Source organism: Schistocerca nitens, chromosome 2 (genome assembly GCF_023898315.1).
Source record: "Schistocerca nitens isolate TAMUIC-IGC-003100 chromosome 2, iqSchNite1.1, whole genome shotgun sequence".
NCBI lineage: Eukaryota > Metazoa > Arthropoda > Insecta > Orthoptera > Acrididae > Schistocerca > Schistocerca nitens.
In genome coordinates, this window is record NC_064615.1 from 1,183,876,991 (window position 1) to 1,183,903,492 (window position 26,502).

General features: G+C 39.2%; 1 protein-coding gene across 1 annotated transcript in view; it reads left to right on the forward strand.

Moving 5' to 3' along the window:
• Positions 1 to 26,502, forward strand: part of LOC126235648 (dynein axonemal heavy chain 3) — a 1,245,905-nt gene that overhangs the window by 1,076,235 nt on the left and 143,168 nt on the right. Inside the window, exons 58-59 of the mRNA XM_049944362.1 lie at positions 4,241 to 4,491; positions 23,183 to 23,340. Coding sequence (XP_049800319.1) covers positions 4,241 to 4,491; positions 23,183 to 23,340 — 409 coding nt within the window. The remainder of the gene's footprint in view (positions 1 to 4,240; positions 4,492 to 23,182; positions 23,341 to 26,502) is intronic.

A 26,502-nucleotide genomic window follows, 5' to 3' on the forward strand; every position in this document is an offset into this window, starting at 1 on the left:
AGATAGTTGGCAGAGGCCTTCTACCATGTAGTCACTGTGTTTTGTAAAAACAATTGTGGAACCTTTGTCTGCAGGTATGGTGATTAGGTCAGGGTTGTTTTTATGTTGTGTGCAGCTGTACTTCTTCTACTGAAAAGTTGGTGTTCTGAGGAATGGACTGGGAAAGGATGGTGAGGACAAGTTGGAGGTAAAGAATTCCTGGAAGGTGATCATGGGATGCTTAAGTGGAATAGATGAGGATCACAGTTGGGTGGAGGTATGTACTAGGAGAGCACAATCCTTTGCGATTATGTTGGCTTTGGTTGGAGGAATTGGTAGCAAAGAAGTGTTTGCATTGCAGGGATCAGGAGAAGGAGGCTGCATCTTTGACAAGTCCAACATTGTTAAATTTAGGTGTGGGGCTAAAGGTGAGCCTTTGGATATGGTTGAAACTTCTGTGAAGCTGAGGACTCTGGTGAAAAGGTTACCAACAGCATTACAGAAATGTTTCAGCTCTGGATTTGGTGGATTGTAGGTATGGAGTTTTGGAGGATGTGGCAAGTTGAAAAGGTCAGCTAGGCAGGGTCTGGTTGCTGCGAGCAATTACTGAAGAGGAACACTGTGGGTAGGAAAGGGGCAGTATGATGTCACCAGGTCAGAAAAGTTATGGAGGTGGTTTCTGGAATCCGTGGAGCAGGGATCAATTGTGGCATAGAGGAAACAGGAATGCCATGGAAATGGCAAGTGAAGATGTTAGATGGTTGTGAAGGGAGTTGGATAGCAGTAAAGACATGTAAAAAATATGTAAAGACATGCAAAGGCAGCTGTCATCCTTTCCACACCTAAAAGTCCCTCCCATATAGCCTGGCCACCTGGGGATTATGTCATCTGCAGTGACAAGATCTCCCTTTCACAGTGTGGAGAGGGTCTCAACAAGGTCTTCACAGAAGGCACAATCGCCCAGACCCAGTCCACAAACTGATCACCCATGCAGTTTCCTCCCACATCCCAAATCCTCCCACCACCCCCAAGAACCAGCTACAAGGAGTGTCCTCTTCATCACCCTACCCCACCCTAGACAGGATCAAATGAACCACATTCTTCGTCAGGGCTTTGATCACCTATCATCCTGCCTTAAAATGAGGAACATCCTACCCAGTACCTTTTTTATCCTTCCCAAAGTGGTGTTCCTTTGCCATCCCAACCTCCACAACATCCTAGTACATTCGTATGCCACTCCCAATTCCAGCCCCTTGCCACAGGGATCATATCCCTGTGGAAGACCCTGGTGCAAAACCTGTTCAGTCCACCCACCCAGGACATCTTATTCCAGTCCTGTCACAGGTTTATCCGGCCCTATCAGAGGCTGGGCCACCTTTGAAAGCAGCCATGTCATATGCCTGCTCTGTTGCAATCACTGCACAGCTTTTATATTGGTATGGCTACCAATCAGGTGTCACCAGGATGAACGGCTACCACCAGGCTGTGGCCAAGTGGAAAGTAGACCATTCTGTGGCACAATATGCAGCTGAACATAAAGTGCTTAGTTTCAGTGGGTGGTTCACTACCCAAGCCACATGTATCCTTTCATCCACCACCATATTTTCTGAACTGCCAAGTGGAAAGTAGACCATTCTGTGGCACAATATGCAGCTGAACATAAAGTGCTTAGTTTCAGTGGGTGGTTCACTACCCAAGCCACATGTATCCTTTCATCCACCACCATATTTTCTGAACTGCGCAGATGGAAATTACCCATAAAACACATTTCTCCATTCCCATAATTATCTTGGCCTCAATCTGCAGTATCCTACTGTCCCCACATCCTCCACCCAACAGTTTCCACCCCCTCTGTTCTATTACTTCCTTCCAATTCTCATCTCCCACATTCTGTCTCTGTGTGTGCTGCCCTCTACTAAGCACCTGCCTGTCTTTACCCTTCGCTTCTCCTCTCTTTTTTCACTTCTCATTTCCCCCAACCCTCCACATCTCCCTGCCCCACAGCCTCCCAACATGGTACCTGTTGGCAGCCTATGTACTCCCTGCATGCTCTCCCAGATAATGCTCTTCTCGTCCCCCACCTGTACTATGCTATTCCTTTTCCTTCACCACCCACTCCAAACTGCTGCATTCCTTTCCAAGTTGTCAGGGATGGTGGTCATATCTGCATGAAGTGCGCTTGATTGATGATTTTGTGTGTGTGTGTGTGTGTGTGTGTGTGTGTGTGTGTGTGTGTGTGTGTGTGTGTGTATGTGTGTGTTATCTTTTCCGATTAAGGCTTTCTCCGAAAGTTAATGTGTTAAATATTTGCCTTTTAGCTTGTGAGCAAGGAAAAGCTTAGGGAAGGTTTTAAATTATGCTTAAAGTTTGTAGGAAGTCACTAAGAGCTCTCATATGAAACACTGTACGAATATAAACTGGGTAGTTTGTACTCCATTGAACTATGTGCCTTACAATGATATAGGTGTGCAGTTATGTTCAGCTGTATAGGTCGATACTGTCAGCAAACAGTGTTGAACAGCATTAGTACTAAAGAAGTAATAAATGAAAACTTCTTGCCTGATGCTGATGTTTGACTGCATGAACAGCAAAACTGTAGTAAAAGATAAGACTTTTTTTTTGGGGGGGGGAGGGGGGGGGGGTTGTCAATGAGACAAAGGTTTGTAGGAAGTCAACTAGTACTCTTATTCTCAAATACTAGATAAATGTAGTCCCTATATTTGTGTGCCATCTGCAATGCTGTCTCAAGACAAACACACAGTAATACTTGTCTTATTGTGTTAAACTTTTAGCATATCATTGTACTTCTTAATGTGTTGATTATGATGGCATTATAAAATTTTTAATTTCAGTCAGTAATTACACAAAATATTGAAAATTGAGCTTTTGTTACCCCTACGCTGCAACTGGTACTGGATTCTGATATAATGTTTTAGTGATATAGCTTCCTTGTCCCTCGCAGCCTCCCAGACTTGTATCTTCACATTTCCAGCTGTTTCAGTTAACATTAATCATTATTGTCAAGAAAAGTCTTCCTATAATGAAGATGCTTTTTAATCTTGGCTTGGTGACTTGTTTAAATCTGAATTATTAAGTGTGGGAGTGCTCTTTTTTCTGGTGTCTAGTTAGTAAACTACACAGAATTGGGAGAATCTCAGTGGATTTTTGTCATGTAGATAAACAGTAATTTGAATATTGGCTGTTGGTCCATTGTTACTTCCAATTTCTGTCTTCCATACAGTGTGTTTTTCTGAGCCAGAATTTTTAGCAGCTTTTCTTTGTGTCCAACATGTGCAAAGCTATCCTTTTACTTTCCTCTTTTTGTAGCTCAAATTGCCCCCCACCTGCCTCCCATCCCCATCCTCCCCCCCCCCCCCTCTCTCTTTTCAGCTGGTGGTAATTAGTCTCTCTTCCACCTGAAATACTGTGAAATTGTGTCATTATATTCCATTACACTCCAGTGTCAACAGTCTGGTCGAAAGCGAGCAGATGGGTATTAAGATAGTGTGTGGAAGTAGAATTTGCAGTACATCTAAAGCTATCTGCAACACCTTCTCTATTCTTCCATAATTGAAACACTACTATTCATTAAAAGGACAGGCTATAGGTTCGTAAAAACTGAATGCGGAAGAGTCATTAAAGCTAATAATTTTTACGTCTTATGAATAATGAACCCTTATGTAATTGACACCACTCCACAAAACAAACTGAATTGCACATGGACTTGAAATATTGTGACAGGCTTCATCACAGTGTGTATTTCATGTATTGAATAAAGTACTATTTTAAATTATAGATTCAAAGAATCTGTGCTTTTGTGGTTCCTGTAAATACAGGTTAGTGTGATGTTCAGTCCATATACTAGCACTTTTATGGAAACAAATAAGTAATATATTAACAGTATTGTTTGTTGATGGAAAAACTAGGACAAAATATAATATTGTGCGAGGATTTATCACTAATCACTGAATAGAAATTGTACTGAAAAGCAGAGTGGATGATCACACACACACACACACACACACACACACACACACAGAGTTGCCTCCTGGCATTGCAGGATGACAGGGTGATCACTTGCAATTAGGCGAGGAGCAATTTGTAGAGGAGTAATAATTAGTGGTCTATCCTCACACACATGTTGTGCAGTTTTAAAGTAGTGGCAGTTATATTTCACTAACTAATGTCTAAAATGTCAATATAAACTTCAAATGGAAAATGAAGAGAATAGAATTATATAGATCCTAAAACTTTTTTACAGGTGTGAAGATGACAAATGAAGCACCAAAAGGCCTGAGAATGAATCTACTGCGGTCATATTCAACTGACCCCGTCTCAGATCCTGTCTTTTTTAACAGTTGCTATCAAGTGCGGGAATGGCAGAATCTGCTTTTCAGCTTATGCTTTTTTCATGCTCTCGTACAAGAACGTCGTAAATTTGGGCCTCTCGGATGGAATATTCCCTACGAATTTAATGAGTCAGATTTGCGAATAAGTGTTATGCAGTTGCAGGTATGGACTTATAACTCCTGTTATTTCAGTCCTTTCACTATTATGATGTATAAAGCAGTAAAAGTATAAAGCATGAAAAAATTTGTAATATAACAAGAAAAATAATCAATTATTGACAAATTGTTTTAATTGGACGGATAAAAAGCCTACTCTCCAAGCGGTAGCAGAACGCACGTGTAAAAGATGGTTGTAATTGGCAAATTTTCAGAGCCAGTGGCTTGTAAACTATTGTCACGTTTGAGTTTAATGTATACGTGAGGTGACAAAAGCCACCTTGTATGTACACATACGAGGCGGCGGTAGTAGCCTGTACAGAAAGTATAAAAGGGCAGTGCATTTGACAGAGCTATCACTTGTACTCAGGTGGTTCACATGAAAAGCTTTACAATGTGGTTATGGTCAAACAACAGGAATTAACAGACTTTGAATGTGGAATGATAATTGGATCTGGATGCATTGGACATTACATTTTGGAAATCATTACGGAAATCAGTATTCCAAGATCCACAGTGTCAAGTGTAAAAATACCAAATTTCAGGCATTATCTCCTACCGTGGACAATGCAGTGGCCAACGGCCTTCCCTTAACAATCAAGAGCATCAGCGTTTGCTTAAGGTTGTCAGTGCTAGCAGACAAGCAATACTGTGTGAAATAATCACTGAAATCAATGTGGGATATACAACAAACATATCCATTAGGACAATGAGGTGGAATTTGCCATTAATGGGCTACGGTAACAGATATCTGACACAAGTGCCTTTGTTTATAACATAACATCACCTGTAGCACCTCTCTGTATTGATTGGAGCATAGACAACTGGAAAACGATGGCCCGGTCAGATGAGTCCTCATTTCAGTTGGTAAGTGAGCCGTGGCAGCTCTAATCTCGGTGGCATGGCATTCCATTCGTGCCACTTAGGTTGCCGATATCAATTCAGTTGTGTGTCACGAGCTGTGTCTTTGGTCAAAGTGTGTGTGTTGTCGAGTTGGCGGGTCTGGGGAGCAAGTCGGCTGGAGGGCACACGGCTGGCAAGTTGTCGCATTTGGGGAACTCGGGCTGTCCCGCACGGGCCTCGAGAAGCTGTGAAAGGTTAAATCGGTTGGAGGCAAGCCTTGCTAGCTCACTTAATGATCGGTAGCAGTGAGCTGTGGGAAGATCTACGGTCATCGTGTGCAACCTGAGCTGTGAGTTCCCGGCCTACTTTGCGAGCTTAAATTTTACAGCACCTCGACGACTGCCTGTAAGGATTGGAGGCAATAACACCCTAGCTTGAATCCTGCGCCACAATTCCTTCACATCTGTGTGGAGTTAAATGTTGTTTTCTTATTTTTAAGTATTTGATGTTGTAAGGCCATGTCTGTGTTATATGGAATGGGACCTGTTATGCACGATCATCTGTCACTAATCGTAATTTGTGTTCTAGGCCACATGTCGTACAAGTGTACAAGTATTCCCTGTTATAAATTGTAAGGAGTGAATTTAACTGTAACATTATCTGTGTGGGAGGCAAAGCAATCTTGGAAGATGTATATGGTTGTGTTATTGCACCACCAGGTGCTGAATTTTTTCTTCTGAATAATAGTAATTTTAAGGAGTGCTAAACTTGCAACTGTAGCCACTTGTGACATTAGTTCGCATTTGCCACTCATTAGGCATTCTTACGTGTTAGCCTTATTTGCGCAGATTACTGTTCCCAGTGTTGGCACGGTAGCCTTGTAGCTGTCAGATGACAGGTTACTGTTCCCTGGGCCAGGACCACAGGCACGTTTGCTTTCTAACCACAGCGGCACTTCCATCGTCGCATGGCGTCTGTGCTGGCCAGCAGTCCGGTGCCCCTGTCAGTCGCGTCGTGGTGGCTCGAGTTAATTAAAGTTAGTCGTTTGATGCGTGCCACAGTAGAGTGTCACCAATTAAATGGGAACCAGTAGTTTGCTCTATTTGGTGAATTTTATGAGCTCAGGAGGGTTAAAGGGTGTTGCCCAAGCCCAAGGTTCCTCCTCATTACACCTCTTTGACTACTTGTTTAAACCTCGCACTCTTATTACTACTTCTCAGTAAGTTAAGACCTGTTACTTATCAATATAAATTTTCAAGTCTTACCTTGGTCCACAGTCATTAGCTAACTCCACTTATGGTGAAACTTGGCTGCTTGTTACTTATTGCCTGCAATATCCATCTGTTGTAACTCTCAGCTTACTTTGAATTTTGGGCAATTGTGTGTTTATAAAAGTTTATTGTCAACATTTCTGCTGGTTTGCACCAGTTGGAAGAACATTTCAATTGCGTGTACTTCCAACTTATCTTGAATTGCATATTTATTAAAGGTCATTTTCCATCTTTGGTTACAGTCTACCAGTTGGGATTTGTATTTAAATATTATACCTTCCCAGTTTGTCTGTTTTTTATGATTGTGAATTTTATTGCTTAAGAGACTTTTTATTAGGACTTATACATTGCTAAGTGGCCTTCCAACAGCTACGGTCAGTGACCTGACTTGTGATCCTTCCTGTATTTGGATGAATGTTATCCAATTGTGTAATGGTTACCTAAGCTTGGAAATTGTTAGTACATTTAACGGTTGCCATTATAAGTCATTTGGTTGATAAAATTGTTTGCTGAACCTGCTTGAAGCCACACCCTGTTGGTGTGACCCTTTCCTGTTTTGGTAACTGTATACTTCACATTTCAAGACCTGCTCGTAATGGTATAATTGTTAAAATTTATTTTAATGAATTGAGACTGTTTAAGTTTTGATTGTGAGAATTCTGATTCTTATAATAAGTTCTTTTAAATTATAATGATAATATTTTTGTCAAGTAATAAAGTATATTACATGAAACAACAAATGACAAAATATGAGGGTCCAACTTCCATGTTTCCCTTAAAGCTGTCCCAACCCTATTTTTGAGGTATCAGTAAGACTGATTGTAGGATTTGAGTGCGATGCAGACGCCATATAGCCACGGGCCCAAGTTATCGACAAGCACTGTGCAGGTTGGTGGTGGCTACACGTGGTATGGGCTGTGTCCTATGATCCAACTGAACTGATCATTGACTGGAAATAGTTACATTCAGCTACCTGGATACAATTGCAGTCATTCATGGACTTTTATGTTCATGACTGGTTTGAAGAACATTCTGGACAATCTGAGTGAATCCTTTGATCATCTAGATTGCCTGATATGAATTCCATCAAACATTTATGAGACATAATGCAGATGTCAGTGTGTGCACAAAATCTTGCACTGGCAACACTTCCGCAATTATGGGTGGCTATGGAGGCAGTGTTGCTCATTATTTCTGGCGGGGACTTCCAATAATTTGTTGAATCCGTGCTCTACACCTAGCAAAAGGAGGACGGACATGATATTAGGAGGTATCCCATGACTTTTCACCTCAGTGTAAATGTTTTATGTGAATGGGGTACAATGTTCTGCTGTGCCGATTATGTAGTATGAAGCCATCAGTGCATTTCATTGTGGTTTACATAAAGTGAATGAGTATTCATAAAAAAGGCATATAAAGATTGAAATGTGAAACTGTAGACAAGGACTGCCAGGTGAGGATATGCCAATAACAACATTAAATAAGAGAATTTTCAGCCTTATGTGACGAAGTGTCCACTATTCATTTTGTAATGTATATCAGTGTACACATGTGATAAATTATGGAGAATCTAGTGAAAATTATGTTTTTCCCTTCGTGAAATAAGATAAATATATAACAATATTATGAGAAGGAAAATTGCTACTCGCCATGTAGCGGAGATGCTGAGTAGCAGATAGGCACAACAAAAATAGTTTCACTCTTAAAGCTTTCTGCCAATGGACTTTGTCAGCAATAGACACACATACGCACACAAACACTTGCGCAAATGCAACTTACACACACGGCTGCAGTCTGAGGCAACTGAAACCACACTGCGAGCAGCAGCACCGGTGCACGATTGGAGTGGCGACTCAGTTGTGGTAAGGAGGAGACTGGAGCGGGGAGGGGGACAGATAGTACGGTGGGGATGGCGGACAGTGAAATGCTGCAGGTTAAGCGGAGTGCAGGGGAGAGATGGGGATGGGGAGGTCACTAACACCACCTGTCCCATCAGAGGCAGGGCTACCTGTGAAACCAGTCATGTTGTCTACAAGCTAAGCTGCAACCACTGTGCTGTATTCTATGTAGGCATGACAACCAATGAGCTGCCTGTCCACATGAATGGCAACTGACATACTGTGGACAAGAAACAAATGGACCACCCTGTTGCTGAATACGCTGCCAAACATGATATCCTTCATTTCTATAACTGCTTCACAGCGTATGCCATACGGATCCTTCCCACCGAGCTTTTCTGAATTGTGCAGGTAGGAACTTTCCCTGCAATACTTCCTGCATTCCCGTAACCGTCCCGGCTTCAACCTTCGTTAGTCACTGTCCTCACCCATCCAGCCTCATCCCTGCTACCATTCCAGCACTACACAGCCATCATTCCACCACCACACACAGTCTTTTGTTCTCTTTCTCTCTTTTTCTCTCTATTTCTCTCCTTTTCCGCTACTTCCCCCCTGCTCCCCAACTGTCCCCTGCCTTCTCCCTAACCTGCAGCATTTCACTGCCCGCCATCCTTTCCGTACTACCTGTCCCCCTCCCCCCCCCCCCCCCCCAGCCTACTCCTTACCGCCACCCAGTCGCCACTCCCATCATGCGCTGGTGCTGCTGCTCACAGTGTGGTTTCAAATGCCTGAGACTGCAGTTGTGTGTACGAGTTGCGTTTGTGCGCTCTTTTTGTTGTGCCTATCTGTGACTCGGCATCTCTACTATATGGTGAGTAGCAACTTTCCTTCTCATAATTTGTTACATTCCATGCTGGATTTTACTCAAAACCATCCCTTGTAAGCCTCCCAATAATTCCTAACATCCAGCATGGCCTCACATCTCTTTGTCAGTTCCCTACAACATGACCCTAATGTGTCCTGTGCATAACTCCAGGCTCTTTGTTTGCAAAAAGCTGGTGATTCCATTGTTATCTTCCCAGCAGACAAAGGCTCTATCACTGTGGTACTTGACTGACAAGAGTATGTAACTGAGAGTCTACAATAGCTGTCTAACACATCTACGTACAGTGTCTGCCATCAAGATCCCATTTGTGTCTTACACACTGTCCTTTAGTCCCTCCTTAAAACCTCATGCCCCCACAAGAACTAACACTTCAATCTGTGGAACTTCTTACTCCACACAAACCACACACCCACACCTTTATGTTCTTCCTATGGTCCACAAAGCCAATCATCATGGCACATCCTATAGCTGCCAGCAACATGCTGAACAAATATCTGCCTTAGTTAATCAACACTTACAACCCAAGTACAAAGACACCCCTCCTATATTAAAGATACTCATCCAAAATTGTGAAAAACAGTGATAATATATGAGGAATGTTGATGATAGTACACTACTGTTGAAGGGGAAGCTAAATGAAACACAAAATTACAGTTACATTATGCTAAAACACAATATTACACCACATTAAGTGACTTCATGAGATCTAAGTTCTGGCGGCAATCATAAAATTTCAAACACTGACTTAGGAAAAACACTCATTGAGTGGATTAAAGTAAATTTATTGCACTAATCATATAATTACTTAAACAGTAATAAGACTAATGGTTCATCAATATATATTAGTACCGCCACTTGCAGAATACACAGTTCTATCTCACACTTTACTACAAAATGCGTTATGCACGACATTCATAATTGTCTGAAAATTGTCAAAAAATATAAATACACACTGAAATCACAAGGAAAAGACTGAACAAAGATACTGCAGCAAAAATTTCTATGAAACACAAAAGTAGTTTACAATGGATGATATGATATGAATTTGGCACAGCACTCGCAAGCACACTATGTTGTGAGACACACAGTCCTGGACACAGTCACTGAAAGTTTTTGGGAAATGACACAAAATGTTGCATATATCGGAAATGACATGACTGACATGTCAGAGCTGAACACTGTAGCTTGTGGATGTCCTACTCAAAATAATGAAAGTCTTGGAGCTTGAACAAAACATGTATTCAACTTGTGGGAGTAGTGATGCTAAGCAAGTGTGTCAACTTTAATAGTGTACATCATATTTTTAATCAAACCAAAAGATAACTAGGGAGCACCATTTTTAATTAAAGTTTAGTTAGTTTATTTGTGAATTCCCATGGTGCTGGTAGGTTTTTGTTGTGATAGGATGCTCCACAATCAGTTGAAATTAAATGGTTCTTCATGCAGAAACTGTAAAAAATGTGTAGTCAAAGGAATTCAGTGCATTAAGTGCAATTTTTGGTTACATGAGAAGTGCGCAAATGTGTGTCTGAAATTTATAAATGACAATATTCAGTAGACATGCCTCGACTGTAATAATGATGAAAATCCGCAACTAACATCCACACTAAGTTCTAAGGATGAAATTATTTGTCTTATTCAAAGTGACATTGATGCTCTGAAAGCAGAATTGACATTACTAAAGCAAGAAAATATTGTATCGAAACGTGAAAAGTGTTGTGCATGTTAAAAACTTAAAAGTATTAGATGGACCTACTTCGGCAAATACGCAGAGTGACACAGCTGACAAACAATGAAAAATTTCAGCTACCATTACAAAAGAAAAAGAATTGAAGATACTGGAGAACCAAACAAATATAAATGGACCAGCGTAACATACAAAAAAGACAGAAAGAAGCATTACAATAACAGAGAAAGTGAATTCTTTATTATAGGTGACTCATTGTTGAAAAACTTAGCCGTACCAAACTCCAAAATCGACGTTCAACCTGGAATCAGGATGCATCACTCGCATACACACCTAAACAACGTCTTAAACGCAAGAGAGAACACAGCATATAGTTGTTGTTGTTGTTGTGCTCTTCAGTCCTGAGACTGGTTTGATGCAGCTCTCCATGCTACTGTATCCTGTGCAAGCTTCTTCATCTCCCAGTACTTACTGCAACCTACATCCTTCTGAATCTGCTTAGTGTATTCACCTCTTGGTCTCCCTGTACAATTTTTACCCTCCACGCTGCCCTCCAATGCTAAATTTGTGATCCCTTGATGCCTCAGAACATGTCCTACCAACTGGTCCCTTCTTCTTGTCAAGTTGTGCCACAAACTCCTCTTCTCCCCAATTCTATTCAATACCTCTTCGTTAGTCATGTGATCTACCCATCTAATCTTCAGCATTCTTCTGTAGCACCACATCTAGAAAGCTTCTATTCTCTTCTTGTCCAAACTATTTATCGTCCATGTTTCACTTCCATACACGGGTACACTCCATACAAATACTTTCACAAACGACTTCCTGATACTTAAATCTATACTCGATGTTAACAAATTAGCATAGCAGAAATCCAAAAGGTGTTTTTTATCCATGTGGAACAAATTTGCTTCAAAACAACAGTGAGGAAGAAATTGTAAACCACACAAGGAACCTCATCCAAATGGCCAGAAGACTCAACCCGAATTCCAGAATAATAATAAGTGGCATTGTGTACAGAAAATCGGTGAGTGACAGCTATGTGCAGACAATAAACGGCAATATTAAAGAACAGTGCTATAAACTAGGAGTCGTTTTCATTGATCCTAACAAATTTCTAAGTGCAAAGTGTCTTGCCAAAGATGGTCTACATCTGAATAGGTTGGGCTCAAAAATATTCAGTAAGATGTTCATAGATACTTGCCAGATCATAAAATATAAGGGGAACTTATGAGTAGTGATGGGGGTGAAAAAACTTGTGTAGCATTAAGAAAGACAGAACCAAACCATTATCTGGCAAGAAATGTGCTAAAGCAAAGTGTGATAGTCAAAGTAGGTATGTTATCCACTGGAATATAAATGGCTTCTAACAATAAAAGCTCCAAAATAGATGAATTGGAAATCATTCTGTGAGAATGTGCAAATATTAAAGTTGTTTGTTTAAATGAGCACTGGTTTACTAAGGACACAATTAAAATTCTAAACAGTATGGGGAACTTCAGATTATCAAGTAGCTTTTGCAGAAGAGACAAGTCACATGGAGGCTCATGTATACTTCTACACAGTGATATAAATTATGAGACCAGAAACTATTTTAATTATTTAAATGGAGAGTGTGTGTTCGAGAGCTGTTGTGTAGAAATAGTGGACTCACTAGCAAATGTTATAATAATCTCAATATACAGAATTCCTGGGACATCAACAACAGAGCTATTCTTATCTAAGCTTCAAATTATGCTAGAAGACCTTTGTAAAGAAAAAAATAAATAAGTTGTAATAGCTTCTAATTTTAATATTGATATCACATGTGATAGTAGCCATGCTTCAAGATTCACTGACTTAGTAAGGAAATATGGTTTCAAATGGCATTTCTTTGAAATGTGCAATCAGCAACATGCATTGACAATGTTCTAACTAATTATGTATATGAAGATGTGTATAAATTTTGTCTAGATCTAGGTATTTCAGATCATTGTGCATTGTTCATTGAGCTGCCACAGACAGACAGGAACATTTCACATATGAAAACCGATATGAGCAAGAACTTCAGCAAACTTGCTAACATTTAGTGAGAAGCTAAGAGATAAAACATGGCCTTTTCATTATTGTAACTCAAGTGACAAAAACTTTGAGAAATTCCTAAATAGTTTTCTTGGGGACTTTAATGAAACATTTCCACCCAGACTCTTTAGCAGTAAAATAACAAATAGAGTAAAGTGGATTACCCAGGGCATAAAAATTTACAGTGTAAGGAAAAGGCAACTGCTCAGAGAACTAAAATATAATAAAAATACTGATTTCATTAAATATGGTAGACTCTATAAAACCATATTTAAAAGAGTTGTCAAGGCAGCAAAATAACTGGCAAATAACAGGCTAATTTTAAATCATAAAAATAAGACAAAGGCTGTGTGGTCAGTCATTAAATCCGAGTTAGGTGTTAAAGCCTGTAACCAAGAAATTCCGGAAATTGACATTGAAGGGTCGACAGACACAAAAACAAACACAAACATACACACAAAATTCAAGCTTTCGCAACAAACTGTATACACGCGCACACGCACACATATCCATCCACACATATACAGACACAAGCAGTCATATTTAAAGACAATATATCCTCTCTTCCCGTTATCCACCAGGCCTCAATCTCCGCTAATTTCAAGTTGCCGCCACTCATACCTCACCTGTCATTCAACATCATCTTTGCCTCTGCACTTCTGCCTCGACTGACATCTCTGCCCAAACTCTTTGTATTTAAATATGTCTGCTTGTGTCTTAATATGTGTGGATGGATATGTGTGTGTGTGCGAGTGTATACCCGTCCTTTTTTCCCCCTAAGGTAAGTCTTTCCGCTCCCGGGATTGGAATGACTCCTTACCCTCTCCCTTAAAACCCACATCCTTTCGTCTTTCCCTCTCCTTCCCTCTTTCCTGATGAGGCAACAGTTTGTTGCGAAAGCTTGAATTTTGTGTATGTTTGTGTTTGTTTGTGTGTCTGTCGACCTGCCAGCACTTTCATTTGGTAAGTCACATCATGTTTATATATATATAAAAGAGGGAAACATTCCACGTAGGAAAAATATATCTAAAAACAAAGATGATGTGACTTACCAAATGAAAGTGCTGGCAGATCGACAGACACACAAACGAACACAAACATACACACAAAATTCAAGCTTTCGCAACAAACTGTTGCCTCATCAGGAAAGAGGGAAAGACGAAAGGATGTGGGTTTTAAGGGAGAAGGTAAGGAGTCATTCCAATCCCGGGAGCGGAAAGACTTACCTTAGGGGGAAAAAAGGATGGGTATACACTCGCACACACACACACATATCCATCCACACATATACAGACACAAGCAGACATATTTAAAGACCAAGACATATGTGTGGATGAATATGTGTGTGTGTGCGAGTGTATACCTGTCCTTTTTTCCCCCTAAGGTAAGTCTTTCCGCTCCCGGGATTGGAATGACTCCTTACCATCTCCCTTAAAACCCACATCCTTTCGTCTTTCCCTTTCCTTCCCTCTTTCCTGATGAGGCAACAGTTTGTTGCCAGCGCTTTCGTTCGGTAAGTCACATCATCTTTTTTTTTTTTTTTTTTACACTCATGTGAAATTTCATCATTTTTTCACTTACTAATTTGTTGCTATAGGTTCACTTTTCTTCATAAGTTAGAGAGATTCTTCGATGAATTTTGCACAGCGTACGTACCATACTTACAGGTGTAAGAAACTCTAGAATTTATTTAATTTATGAAAAGACGAATGATCTGTTGTATTTTAAACTTCATGTTTAGAAAAAACACAAATTTTGTAGTTAATTACCTCAATTTTTAACACAGTTTTTAATAGATTTGGGAAATTCTAGAGTTTCATACACCTTTAAGTATGGTTTGTATGCTGTGCAAAATTCATCAAACCATCTCTCTTACTTATGAAGAAAACTGTACCTATAGCAACAAATGCTGCCATTAGTAAGTGAAAAAAATGATGAAATTTCACATGTAAAAAAAATTACTTCTTTATGTTTTCGAACTTCCACTGCTATGAGTATGAATTCTGAATCCTTCCTGGTCATGCTGACAAAGTTTTATGAATTTATTTGTTAAAGAATAGACAGTGGAAATTAAAATGTCCTGTGGTGCCTCTACTGCTCCAAGTCGACCTGTTTGACGTCCTACCCCCCTTAATGAATTCTTTGCAAATATTACAAAGTCTGATGTAGATGAAACAGATTATCACGACAAAGTAAATCCCTTTGGCCTAGGTGAAAACTCTGAAAACTTTGTGAAATTCTCAAAAGTTTCTGTGGGGGATGTATAAAATGCTATTATTACATTAAGAAACAATAAATTTGCTGGTTGAGGTGGAATACCCACCAGAGTGGTACACAATAGAATGGCAAACCCACTAGCTCAGATAATAAATCAATGTTTTGAAGAGGGCTGTTTCCCAGAGGTACTGAAATATGCTGAAGTCAAACCACTCTTCAAGAAGGGTTCAAGAGAGATCATGGGAAATTATTATCCTAACTTGATTCTCCCAGTCCTATCTAAAATATCTGAAAAACTTGCTGTTGCACAAGTCCAAAACTTCATTGCAAAATATAATATTCTGTCATTCTAAACAATCAATTTGGTTTTCAGCAGGGGAAAGACACCATCAATGCAGTAAACAAGTAAACAGTTTCATTGAGAAATTAAGTACATCATTAGACAAGAGAAATAAGGTGGCAGGAATTTTCTGCAACCTCACAAAGGTGTTTGATTCCGTAAACCATGCATTGCTTGTTTACAAACTTGAAAAGTGTGGCATTAGCGTCATTGCACTACAATGGCTTAAATCCTACTTATCCAACAGAAAGCAAAGAGTTAATATTTCTTCAAATGGCACATATTATTTCTCAGACTGGAAAAAAATATCTCAGGGTGTTCCACAAGGCTCCATATTAGGCCCAGTCCTATTTATCTTTTATGTTAATGACTTACCGTTAAATATCAGCTCCCCATCGGTTCTGTTCGCAGATGGTACTTCTGTCTTAGTTGAAGATCAGGACTCAGAAAAAATTCCCAAAGTCTGTGATCAGTACCCTCAGTACCTTAGAAACTTCGTTTCAGCTAAATGGGTTGAATCTAAACATATCTAATACTCACGTGATGCAGTTCAAATCCAAACAGTCAAAATGTGAGCAGATTAATATTGTACACAACAACCAAGGTATCAGTATAGAAGAAGCTGTCTCACTCAGATTCTTAGGTTTAAACATACTAAAAAATTTGAGCTGGCAGGCACACATTGAATACCAGGCAAACAAACTGAGCAGCTTTGCATTTGCAATACAAATATTATCAACTGCAACTTGCATCAACACACAACAAGTAGCATATACAAGCTACTTTGAATCCATTATTAGGTATGGTACTGTTTTTTTGGGTAACTCGACAAACATAGTGCGGATAGTAAAAATACAGAAAAAAGTCATACGAAATGTGTGCACTACAAATCACAAAGAACCATCTCGACCATTATTTAGAAAACTTAAAATATTATCTCTGCTATCCTTATACATATATGAGATTATTATATTTTTGTACACCAGACATGAATTATTTGAGGGAAACCTTTTTGTCCATTCACATGATACCAGAAAAAAAGAAAATTTTATGCTCCACACCCACCGCCTCAGACTGTATGCCCAGGGACCTAAATACATGGGAATGAAAATTTGTAATAAATTAAAAGGGAACAAGTTGATGTAGATGAATTTATGTTCACTTAAAAGAAAGCTATATGAGGTACTGACACTGAAGTGTTATTACTCAGTGGATGAATTCATGTAGGACAAACTGGAAATTTGAGCTGGGTACAGTGTGTTACACATTCCAAGAAATATCCTTATAGTGTTGTTATTTATTATAGTGCTATTATTTATTAATGTAAAAACCATTGTAATTGTTTTATAAATTTTTGACATGTCTCCTGCATGCAATCCAAATGGATTGTAAATGTACGTCATGAGATGAATAAAACACAATTCACTACCTTTGGCTATGCTGTGGAACAAGTCTGTTTTATAAATTTAGCACACTTTCTCAGTGAATAACATAGCGCCTTTCTGACCATTTACAGGATTGTCCTAAGCTAATTTTTTCAGTTATTTCTACCTATCAATGTTCAGACTCTCAGTAAAGTTCCTAGGCCTTGTGTTTGATGAGAAACTTATTGAAGTACACTAAGACATGAGCACAGGGTTGTAACAAGTGTCTCCCTTGTTAATAGTAAGAACTAGGGTGTTTTTAAATTTGAACAAGTACAATAAATTTTGTGCACCACATTTTACTTTGAAACAAGCCTTCTGAGAATATTAAGATGAACATACAAATTTAATAGTTATTTACCTACTGTCCACTGAGTGTCTTTTGAACTTTTAGACTAATTTACAATATTTTATGCAGATCTCTGTACAGTCCCACAGGCTTTAGAACTGATGAGGTGCAGAAGACCTAATAATTTTCTCATCTGCTCATGTACCAAAGTGCTCTTTAGACCATTAGCAAAAGTATCCACTAGACAAAGTGAAGGAACTTTCATTCTCCTGAATACTGGGCCATATCGGAATCTAAGGAAATAAGTTGACGTGGTATCAAGGGGTGCTTGCATTGAAAATAGTGTACCATCCCATACTGTCCCTCTGGGTGCTACTTCCTAGTTGAGGAGGAAGAGACTTATGAGTAAGAGGGAGAATGAATATCTGGAGGTAAAAAATAACAAACTAAGGCTGATGAAACCAACAGCAGCAAACATCTCTTCAGTCTCATTAGTGGATTGATGGAAAGAAATGACATAATTGATACCAGGGCTTTGTCCTCTTATGCACAGGTGTCTCCTGTGGAAATAAACCTATCTAACTAACAGTATCTTGTCTATAGCAGAGGAGACAATTCTTGTGGAAAATACTGCACCACTTAGTTAATGCACAATGTGACATTTCCAAGTACATCTTCAGGTCTCTATATTTAAGATTTTTGACTCACTGATCATTTTATCATCTGATATTAAAATGTGTCACTTTTATTAAAGTTGGAAACTGTGTTTACTATGTTTTGTTGCAGTACAGTGAAAATTTGTATTACGTAAGCCATGTGCTAATGTTACCCACTATGACACTGAAGATGGCGGCGTATATGAATGTAGTGGCAAATCGCTCCGTGAATATCGGTAAATTACCATCAGTGAATTGTATGCTATGTGCAAAAAAAGTGATAAAAGGTGTTAAAATATGTGTAGTGGCGCATAAATGGTATCATTCTTGTTGTTTCGTGGAAGCAAATCTCGGTCAACATAGGCCTACATGTGACTGTGGAACTGAGTGCAACGGTCTTGAAACTGCATTTGAAATGTGCAACGCTGGACTCGAAATAAGTGTGAGGGAAGAACCGCAAAGTGACTTAAGTAAAGCTAGACAATATGCAGAAATGCTGAAAAGTTTGATCGACTATATGGACCTTCCCACAGATACGCAAACAGGCAAACGAGAGTGTGTATATACTAGGCCTAAGAAAATCTCTCGACCTGTCTTAAATACCAATGTTTTTCGTGTTCCACTAATGAATAAATACGATGTTCTAAGTGCAGACAGCTCAGAATCACGGACAAAAAATCTCAGTGTAACAGGCAACTGCTCGGAAAGATCTGTTGAACAAAAAAGTGCCAGCAGAAACACGTTACCATCAAATACTATTAAACGAAAAAATCGTGTGAGAGCAACTTGTAATAAAACTGAACACGAGACAAAAAAGGAAACAGAGAAGAAGAAGGAAGAAATATACATATTATCGACGAGTCATGGCAAGGGACTGGCTACAATCATGTCTGATATGCAGTCCAAATATAAAGTGATTGGAATTTCGAAACCTGGTGCTCCTCTACGAGAAGTGCTGAAAAACTGTGAAAGTTCCGTGAAAAGCGACGTCAACTGTGTCATAATCGGAGGGGGAAACGATGTCTATAAAAATGAAAGCAGCCTTGCTGTAAGAACACTGAAAGAATCGCTAGGAAAAATTTCACAGGCGAAGGTATTTGTTGTAAACATTCCCTACAGACACGACTTAACGGAAGACTCGTGTGTAAACAAAGAAATCATCGCGACAAATCGGAAATTCAGGAAGATTTGTAGCGGTTTTGTGCACACAACTTTCATTGAAGCAACGAGTTCAGTAAGAGAGCATTTTACTAGACATGGGCTGCACAGAAACAACCTAGGCAAGAAAGTGCTGGCCAAAGAAATTCTCCAGGTGATAAAGACAGCAGGAGTGGGTGCCTATGTAAAAATAGCACTACCTGCAACAGGTTTTCTGCCAATGACAACAGAAAAGAAAAGTGCACCAACAGCATATGAGGAAGAAACATCTGCAGATACACCCTATGATGAAAAAATTACAACTGTGCAAACATGTAAAGCGTCACAGTCACCAGTGGCATTATCAGTAGCAGCAGTGGAAAAGGAAGTAACAGTAGCATCAACAGCAGAAGTTTCACCAGCAACAGTAAGTATAGTGCCTCTAAAAGGAGAAATGAGAATTGCAGCAGGAGAAGCAGCATCAAGTGTTACGTGTAGACGGAAAACAGCACCTCCTGTCCGTCTAAATGATTTTTTAGTGGAAGGCAGCAAGATGAAGCAGCCCAGGAGATAAGTAGTGTAACAAACTTCACAACACCTCACCAAAACATTCAATCTAAAATAAACAACAATTATGATCTTAAAATTTGCTATCTGAATGTTCAAGGACTAATAGATAAAGAATTTATTGTAAACAGTTTTGGACTAGATAACAAATTTGATATTTTCTGTCTGAGTGAACATTGGGTTACTGAGAGTGTACTTACAGTTGTCAAACTTGATAACTATAATGTAGCAAATAGTTACTGTAGAAAACTGCATATAAGAGGTGGTGTGGCAATATATATTAATCAGTCATTCAGCTGCTCCATTGTTAAGTTGGACCTAGATTATTTATGTGAGGAACAGAACTTTGAAGCCACTGGTATAGTTATGGACAGTCTTAAGTTAGTAATAGTATCCCTTTACAGGTCACCTAAGGGTATCATCAATGTATTTCTAGAAAAATTGGACATGCTGTTAGATGTACTAAGAGGGACCAGATGGTTGCATTATGACATAGTAATTGGTGGAGATCTGAATGCAGATTTTGATATAACAACACATAAACGTACTGTGACTGAGTTGAAAAACCTTTTAAGACAGTGCAATTTGCACTCAATCAATAACAGGCCCACAAGAGATAAAGCATGTCTTGACAATATTTTTGTCAACTTTAAAACTACAGAAGAATCATGTGCTGTTACAGCGTTTCCATTTTCAGATCATGACTCTGTATCTTTAAACTATACAAGTAAGTTCTGTATTGATAATAGTAATATTCCTAAGCCTGTCCCAAAAGTTATAATCACCAGGCCTGTCACAGATGACAAAATTGTTCAGCTCTGTAAGTCCCTTGCTGAGAGAGACTGGTTCAACCAATGTCATGGTGACACAAGTTCTAGTCTTAGTGCTGATTTGTCAGGGAGACTATTATTTGAGAGATTTTTTAAAACATTTCTGACACAATTTAATGACAATATCCCCATAAAGAAATGCAAATTAAGTGACAAAGGCTTTTCAAACAGGGCTACAAACAGACAAAATTCATGGTTCACTAAACAATTATCAAGTATGAAAAACCAAGTTATGGTGTTGCACAATATATGTAGCAATCAGAAAACAGAACATGCCAGATTAGCCTATATAAAATGCAGGAATGAGTATAAAAAAGCCATCGTGGAAGCCAAAAAGCACATAATTTCAATACCATTGATAATTCCACAAATAAGTGCAAAGCTGCATGGAAATTAATAAATGGTGTTGCTAAAGATGTAAGAAGCAAAAAAATTAATATAAGTCCCCAAAAATTCAATGATTTCTTTATTAAATCTGTTGAAAATGTAGGAAATACTATAATCAAACCTGATATCAATTCATCAGAGTTACTTTCTAAAAATGTTTGCAGAACACCAACAGACACAGGTACGTTTATGTTCTCCGAGGTCTCACCTAGTCATGTCCTAAGCATTGTAAAACGAATGAAATCTTCAGACTGTGTAGATATATATGACAAATCCTGTAATTTACTAAAGAAAGTAATAGACTATATTGTGTACCCCTTAACATTCTGTATAAATAAATGCATATCTGAAGGATATTTTCCCAAAGAACTCAAAGTGGCTAGGGTAATTCCAATATATAAAAAGGGAGATATGGACTCACCTTGTAGTTACAGACCAATCTCCATAGTCCCAGCTTTTTCTAAAATACTGGAATGTGTAATTTACCAACAGCTATCTGTCTATTTTGAAAAATTAGGAATAATTAGTGAATCTCAGTATGGTTTTAGGAAAAAGTTGTCTACTGTGGATGCTATGGACTTTGTAGTCAAATACTTACATCAAGTGTTTGAGGATAAGGGCTATGCTCAACTCACATTTTGTGATCTAAGCAAAGCTTTTGACTGTGTAAAGCATAAGCTACTCCTAGAAAAACTGGAATTCTATGGCATTAGACATAACAGCCTTAAATTAATAAACTCATATCTTCAGAATCGTAAGCAAGTTGTTTGTGTAGGGAGAGAAATGTCGAGTATAGAGCAAGTCAAGGTAGGTGTTCCGCAGGGATCTGTGCTGGGCCCCTTTTTGTTCCTGATAATGATAAATGATCTGCCGTCATTTATCAAGTCCACCACTGTGTTGTATGCAGATGATGCAACATTTCTTCATGCTAGTGAGGATTTCAATAGCCTTAAAAGTTGTGCAGCAAAGACAATTGACCAAGCATCCTATTGGTTCAAGGCAAATGGATTCCTGCTGAATGAAAACAAAACACAGCAGATGGTCTGTAGTCTTAGAGACAAGCTTCTGTCAGATGATCCAAGTTATGTCAAATTTTTGGGGGTATACATTGATGATAAATTATCTTGGGGTCAACATGTACAATATATTAGTGTTAAATTGTCTAGAGTAATTTACCTGTTAAGGCGACTTATGGATTGTGTTCCTGAAAAATATGTTAGAACATCCTATTTTTCATTCTTTCAGAGTGTAATAACATATGGAATTATTTTGTGGGGGAACTCTAGCTGTGTACATTACATATTAATACTGCAAAAAAAAAGCTATTAGGACAATTACTGGTTCTGCATATAAGGCACACTGTAAACCATTGTTCTGTGAACAGAAAATCACGACTGTTATAAACTTGTACATGTACTATGTTCTAATTTATACGAAGAAGAAATTACCAGAAACAAAAACCAGAGAAAATGTACACAGCCACAATACAAGGAGGAATAGGTGCCTCTATATTCCTTACCACAGGTTGTCAAAGTCACTCAACAGCTACGAAATCATGGGGTACAAATCATTTAATAAACTTCCTCAATCTGTTCAAGAATTACCTGAACAATTATTCAAACAAACAATTCATGACTGGCTAGTCCTCCACCCATTCTATGACATAAGAGAATTTATCAACTGTAATATAATACTATAATGTTAACAAGAAACCTGTTGTTTCTTTCAAACTATTAATTGTATTTTAGTATGTATATGACGTTGTCTATTGCTGTAATGGCTGAATGACAATAAAATTATTATTATTATTATTAATAGTGTGCATTACATTCTACTTCTTTGATAATGACATTTGTGTTATCTATACATAGAAAAAATTTGATTCATGTTACAAGTTTAGTGCACAATATATCAAGGAAAGTAATGGACCAAAACAGGAATCATTGCACCAGGAATGAGACTCTTAAGGACAGTTAATTTCCCACTACCTACAAACACATTATTAGAACTACTCTATAATTTTAATCTGGACTGACTGGTAGTCTGTTCACATCTCACATTCATCTTAGTATTGCATTTCCATTTTCCCATCCTGTTGTCAAAATTTTTGTCATGTTTTATCTTGATAATTTCTTTTCTGACTAGAAGGCAGATAATTCCACTATGACCTTATAAGGTATCCTGCTTTGCTTTTATTTGTGCATTTCATTTTATGCTGTTCTTCTTTATGAAAGTTCAAATTTTGAAACCTTATTAATTTCTCAGATGTTTTTGAATGATTATAAAGAAGTACCATATGAAGCTCTTACATACCTCACAGGAGAATGTAACTATGGAGGTCGTGTAACAGATGACAAGGACCGAAGACTTCTGCTTTCTCTCCTTGCCATCTACTACAATAAAAGAGTTGTTGAGGAGTCAATGTAAGTGATGTCATTAATAACAAAACTGTACTTATTTTTGCATCACTTTTCTCTCAAGTGCTTTCTTATTAATTTGGTATGAAATACTATTTTCATATATTCCTTAATTGTATTGATACATTACAATGTAACAATATATTTAAGAGTTTTCTGAGCCTGAAAGTGTTGTATATCTATGATGTGTGTTCAAAAAGTAATCAGAATGTTTTAATTTTGTGGGCTTTATACATCTGTTTCTCAACCGTTTTATCTTGTTGGCACACACATTCTTTGATGTATGTTTGCATCATTTTGAGTATTTCAAAATGTTCAAATGTGTGTGGATTCCTAAGGGACCAAATTGCTGATGTAATCAGTCCCTAGACTTACACATTACTTAAACTATCTTATGCTAAGAACAACGCACACACCCTTGCCTGAGGGAGGACTCGAATCTCCGGCAGGAGGGGGTCACACAATCAGTGACATGGCGCCTCTTAACTGCACGACCACTCCACGCAGCTTTGAGTATTTGACAGATGAAAAGTTTAAATATGTTTTTGAGTGCTTGGTGAGTTTATACTTTCTAGAAAGTTGGATCAAGGAATTTGCATTAGTTTTACTTGATAAATGGAATAAAATTGCAACACCGCATTTAAAATGTTGATTGTGGTTTTTGACAAATCTATATGGACATTCAAATGAACCCTGGTCACTAGTTTAAAGTTATGGTAATGATTTTATTAACTCAGAAATGTAGATGTACACAGTACACATATTCAAAAATAGTCGCGAAACTGTTGGCATGTTTTCCCCATTGCTACACTAGCCGGCCCATTCCATCCTTGAAGAATCTAGTAGGCTGCAGTTGGATCCAGACCTGGACCCAATCACTTAGTTCATCGTCCGTTGCAAATCGATGTCTGCAAGTAGCTTGTTTTAGAGGTCCAACTACATGAAAATCACACTGTGATAAGTCGGGACTGTACAGTGGATGTTCCAGCTTTCCCACTGAAACTGCTTCAATGTTGTCTTCACCACATTGGCTGTGTCTTGGTGGACATTACCATGCAGGAGGATAATGCCATTGGACAACATGCCTCAGTGTTTTTGACTTGATGGCTCGTCTAAGGTTCTCTGAGGTGGCTCGATAATGTTCCAGGAACTCGACAAGCATTGGGCCCTCATGGTCAAAAAATAAGGACATTATGAGCTTCTTCAAGGATGGAACTGACCAGCTAGTGTAGCAATGGGGAAATTGTGCCAACAGTAAGCAAACTGCCGCCTGATTCACATCTCCCATGCAGCATGCTACGTAAATTTAAGTAATAACTGTGTTTTTCTTACTTGTCACTTATTTTTCCATGTGTTTTTACTTTTAGGAAGCTTTAATTTTTCAGTACTATTAATAGTGTTCCATAGATTTCATGTTTGTTTTGAATAAAGTCCAGAGACAGTTAGTGCTTATTTTCATTGTTTCCAACAAGAAGTGTCTGGTAACCACAGTTTAGTCTGCTTTCAGCAGCTGCCTTTAGTGAATTGGCAGTCTCATTAAAAGTTGATTACTTAACTTTCTACAGTAAACTGTTGATTTCTTAGGACGGATAGGATGTGTGACTGCTGTGTATGGACACAGGAGGAGCTGGCCACTGTTCGCAAACAGCTTAAACTGCTGATGGCCACGGTCAGCCATCTTCAGGCTGCTGCCTCGGAGTGGGGAGTCTGGTGCATCGCATGGTACACCCCAGGTGTTTCGTGCTTCACCCATGGTCCCTGCTGTCGAGACATCTTCGCAGGTACCGGGCGCGGTTGGGTCACCCTCTCCCCAAGGGGAGTGGCGGGTTCAACGGCATTTGAATTGCACGAAGCGGAGGGTCAGTGTGGAGGCTGGCCATGTGGCATTGCCCGCTCTACCTCTGAGTGGACATGTGGCCAGTCTTTCAGCAAGGTCCGAGCAGGCGCACGGCAGGAGGGGTTTAATAGTGACTGGCAGCTCCAATGTTAGGCAGATGATAGAGCCCCTTAGGGAAATAACAGAAAGGTCAGGGAAGAAGGCCAGTGTTCACTCTGTCTGCTTGCTGGGGTTCTCATCCAAGATGTGGAGGAGGCCCTGCCGGCGGCGATAGAGAGCATTGGGTGCACCCGACTGCAAATTGTTGCTCATGTTGGCACCAATTACTCCAGCCGTCTGGGTTCAGAGGTCATCCTAAGTTCATGCAGGCAGTTGGCGGAGTTGGTGAAGGCAGAAAGCCTCACTTCTGGAGTGGAATCTGAGCTAACTATTTTTAGTGTTGTTCCCAGAACCGATTGTGGTCCTCTGGTTTGGAGGCGAGTGGAAGGCTTAAACCAGAGGCTGTGAGACGATTCTGTGGAGATCTGAGGTGCAAATTTCTCGACCTCCGCTGTCGGGTGGAGTAATGTATGGTCCCCCTGAAAAGGTCAGGCGTGCACTACATGCAGGAAGCACCTACATTGGTAGCAAAGTACGTGTGGAGTGCACATGTGGGTTTTTTTAGGTTAGAGAATTCCCTCCCTAGGCCCGACAAGACGCCTCCTGAGACGCGACAAGGTAGCAGTAGGCAAAACACAACAGGGAATGACAATATTAATGTGGTAATAGTAAACTGCAGGAGCATCTATAGGAAGGTTCCAGAACTGCTCTCATTAGTAAACGGTCATGATGCCCACATAGTACTAGGGATGGAAAATTGGCTGAAACCAGATGTAAACAGTAATGAAATTCTAAACTCAGATTGGAATGTATACCTCAGACACAGGCTGGACAGTGAAAGGGGAGGCGATAAAAAGTGCAATAGTAGCGAAGGAAATTGACGGAGATCCGAAATGTGAAATAATTTGGGTGAAGGTCACAGTTAAAGCACGCTCAAACATGCTAATTGGATGTCTGTATAGGCCTCCTGGCTCAGCGGCTGTTGTGGCAGAACACCTGAAGGAAAATTTGGAAAATATTTTGAGTAGATTTCCTGAGCATGTTATAGTTTTGGGTGGAGATTTTAATTTATCAGATATAGACTGGGAGACTCAGACGTTTATAACAGGTGGCAGGGACAAAGAATTCAGTGAAATTTTTTTAAGTGCATTATCTGTAAACTACCTTGAGCAGTTAAACAGAGAACCGAGTCATGGCGATAACATATTAAGACCTTCTGGTGGCAAACAGAC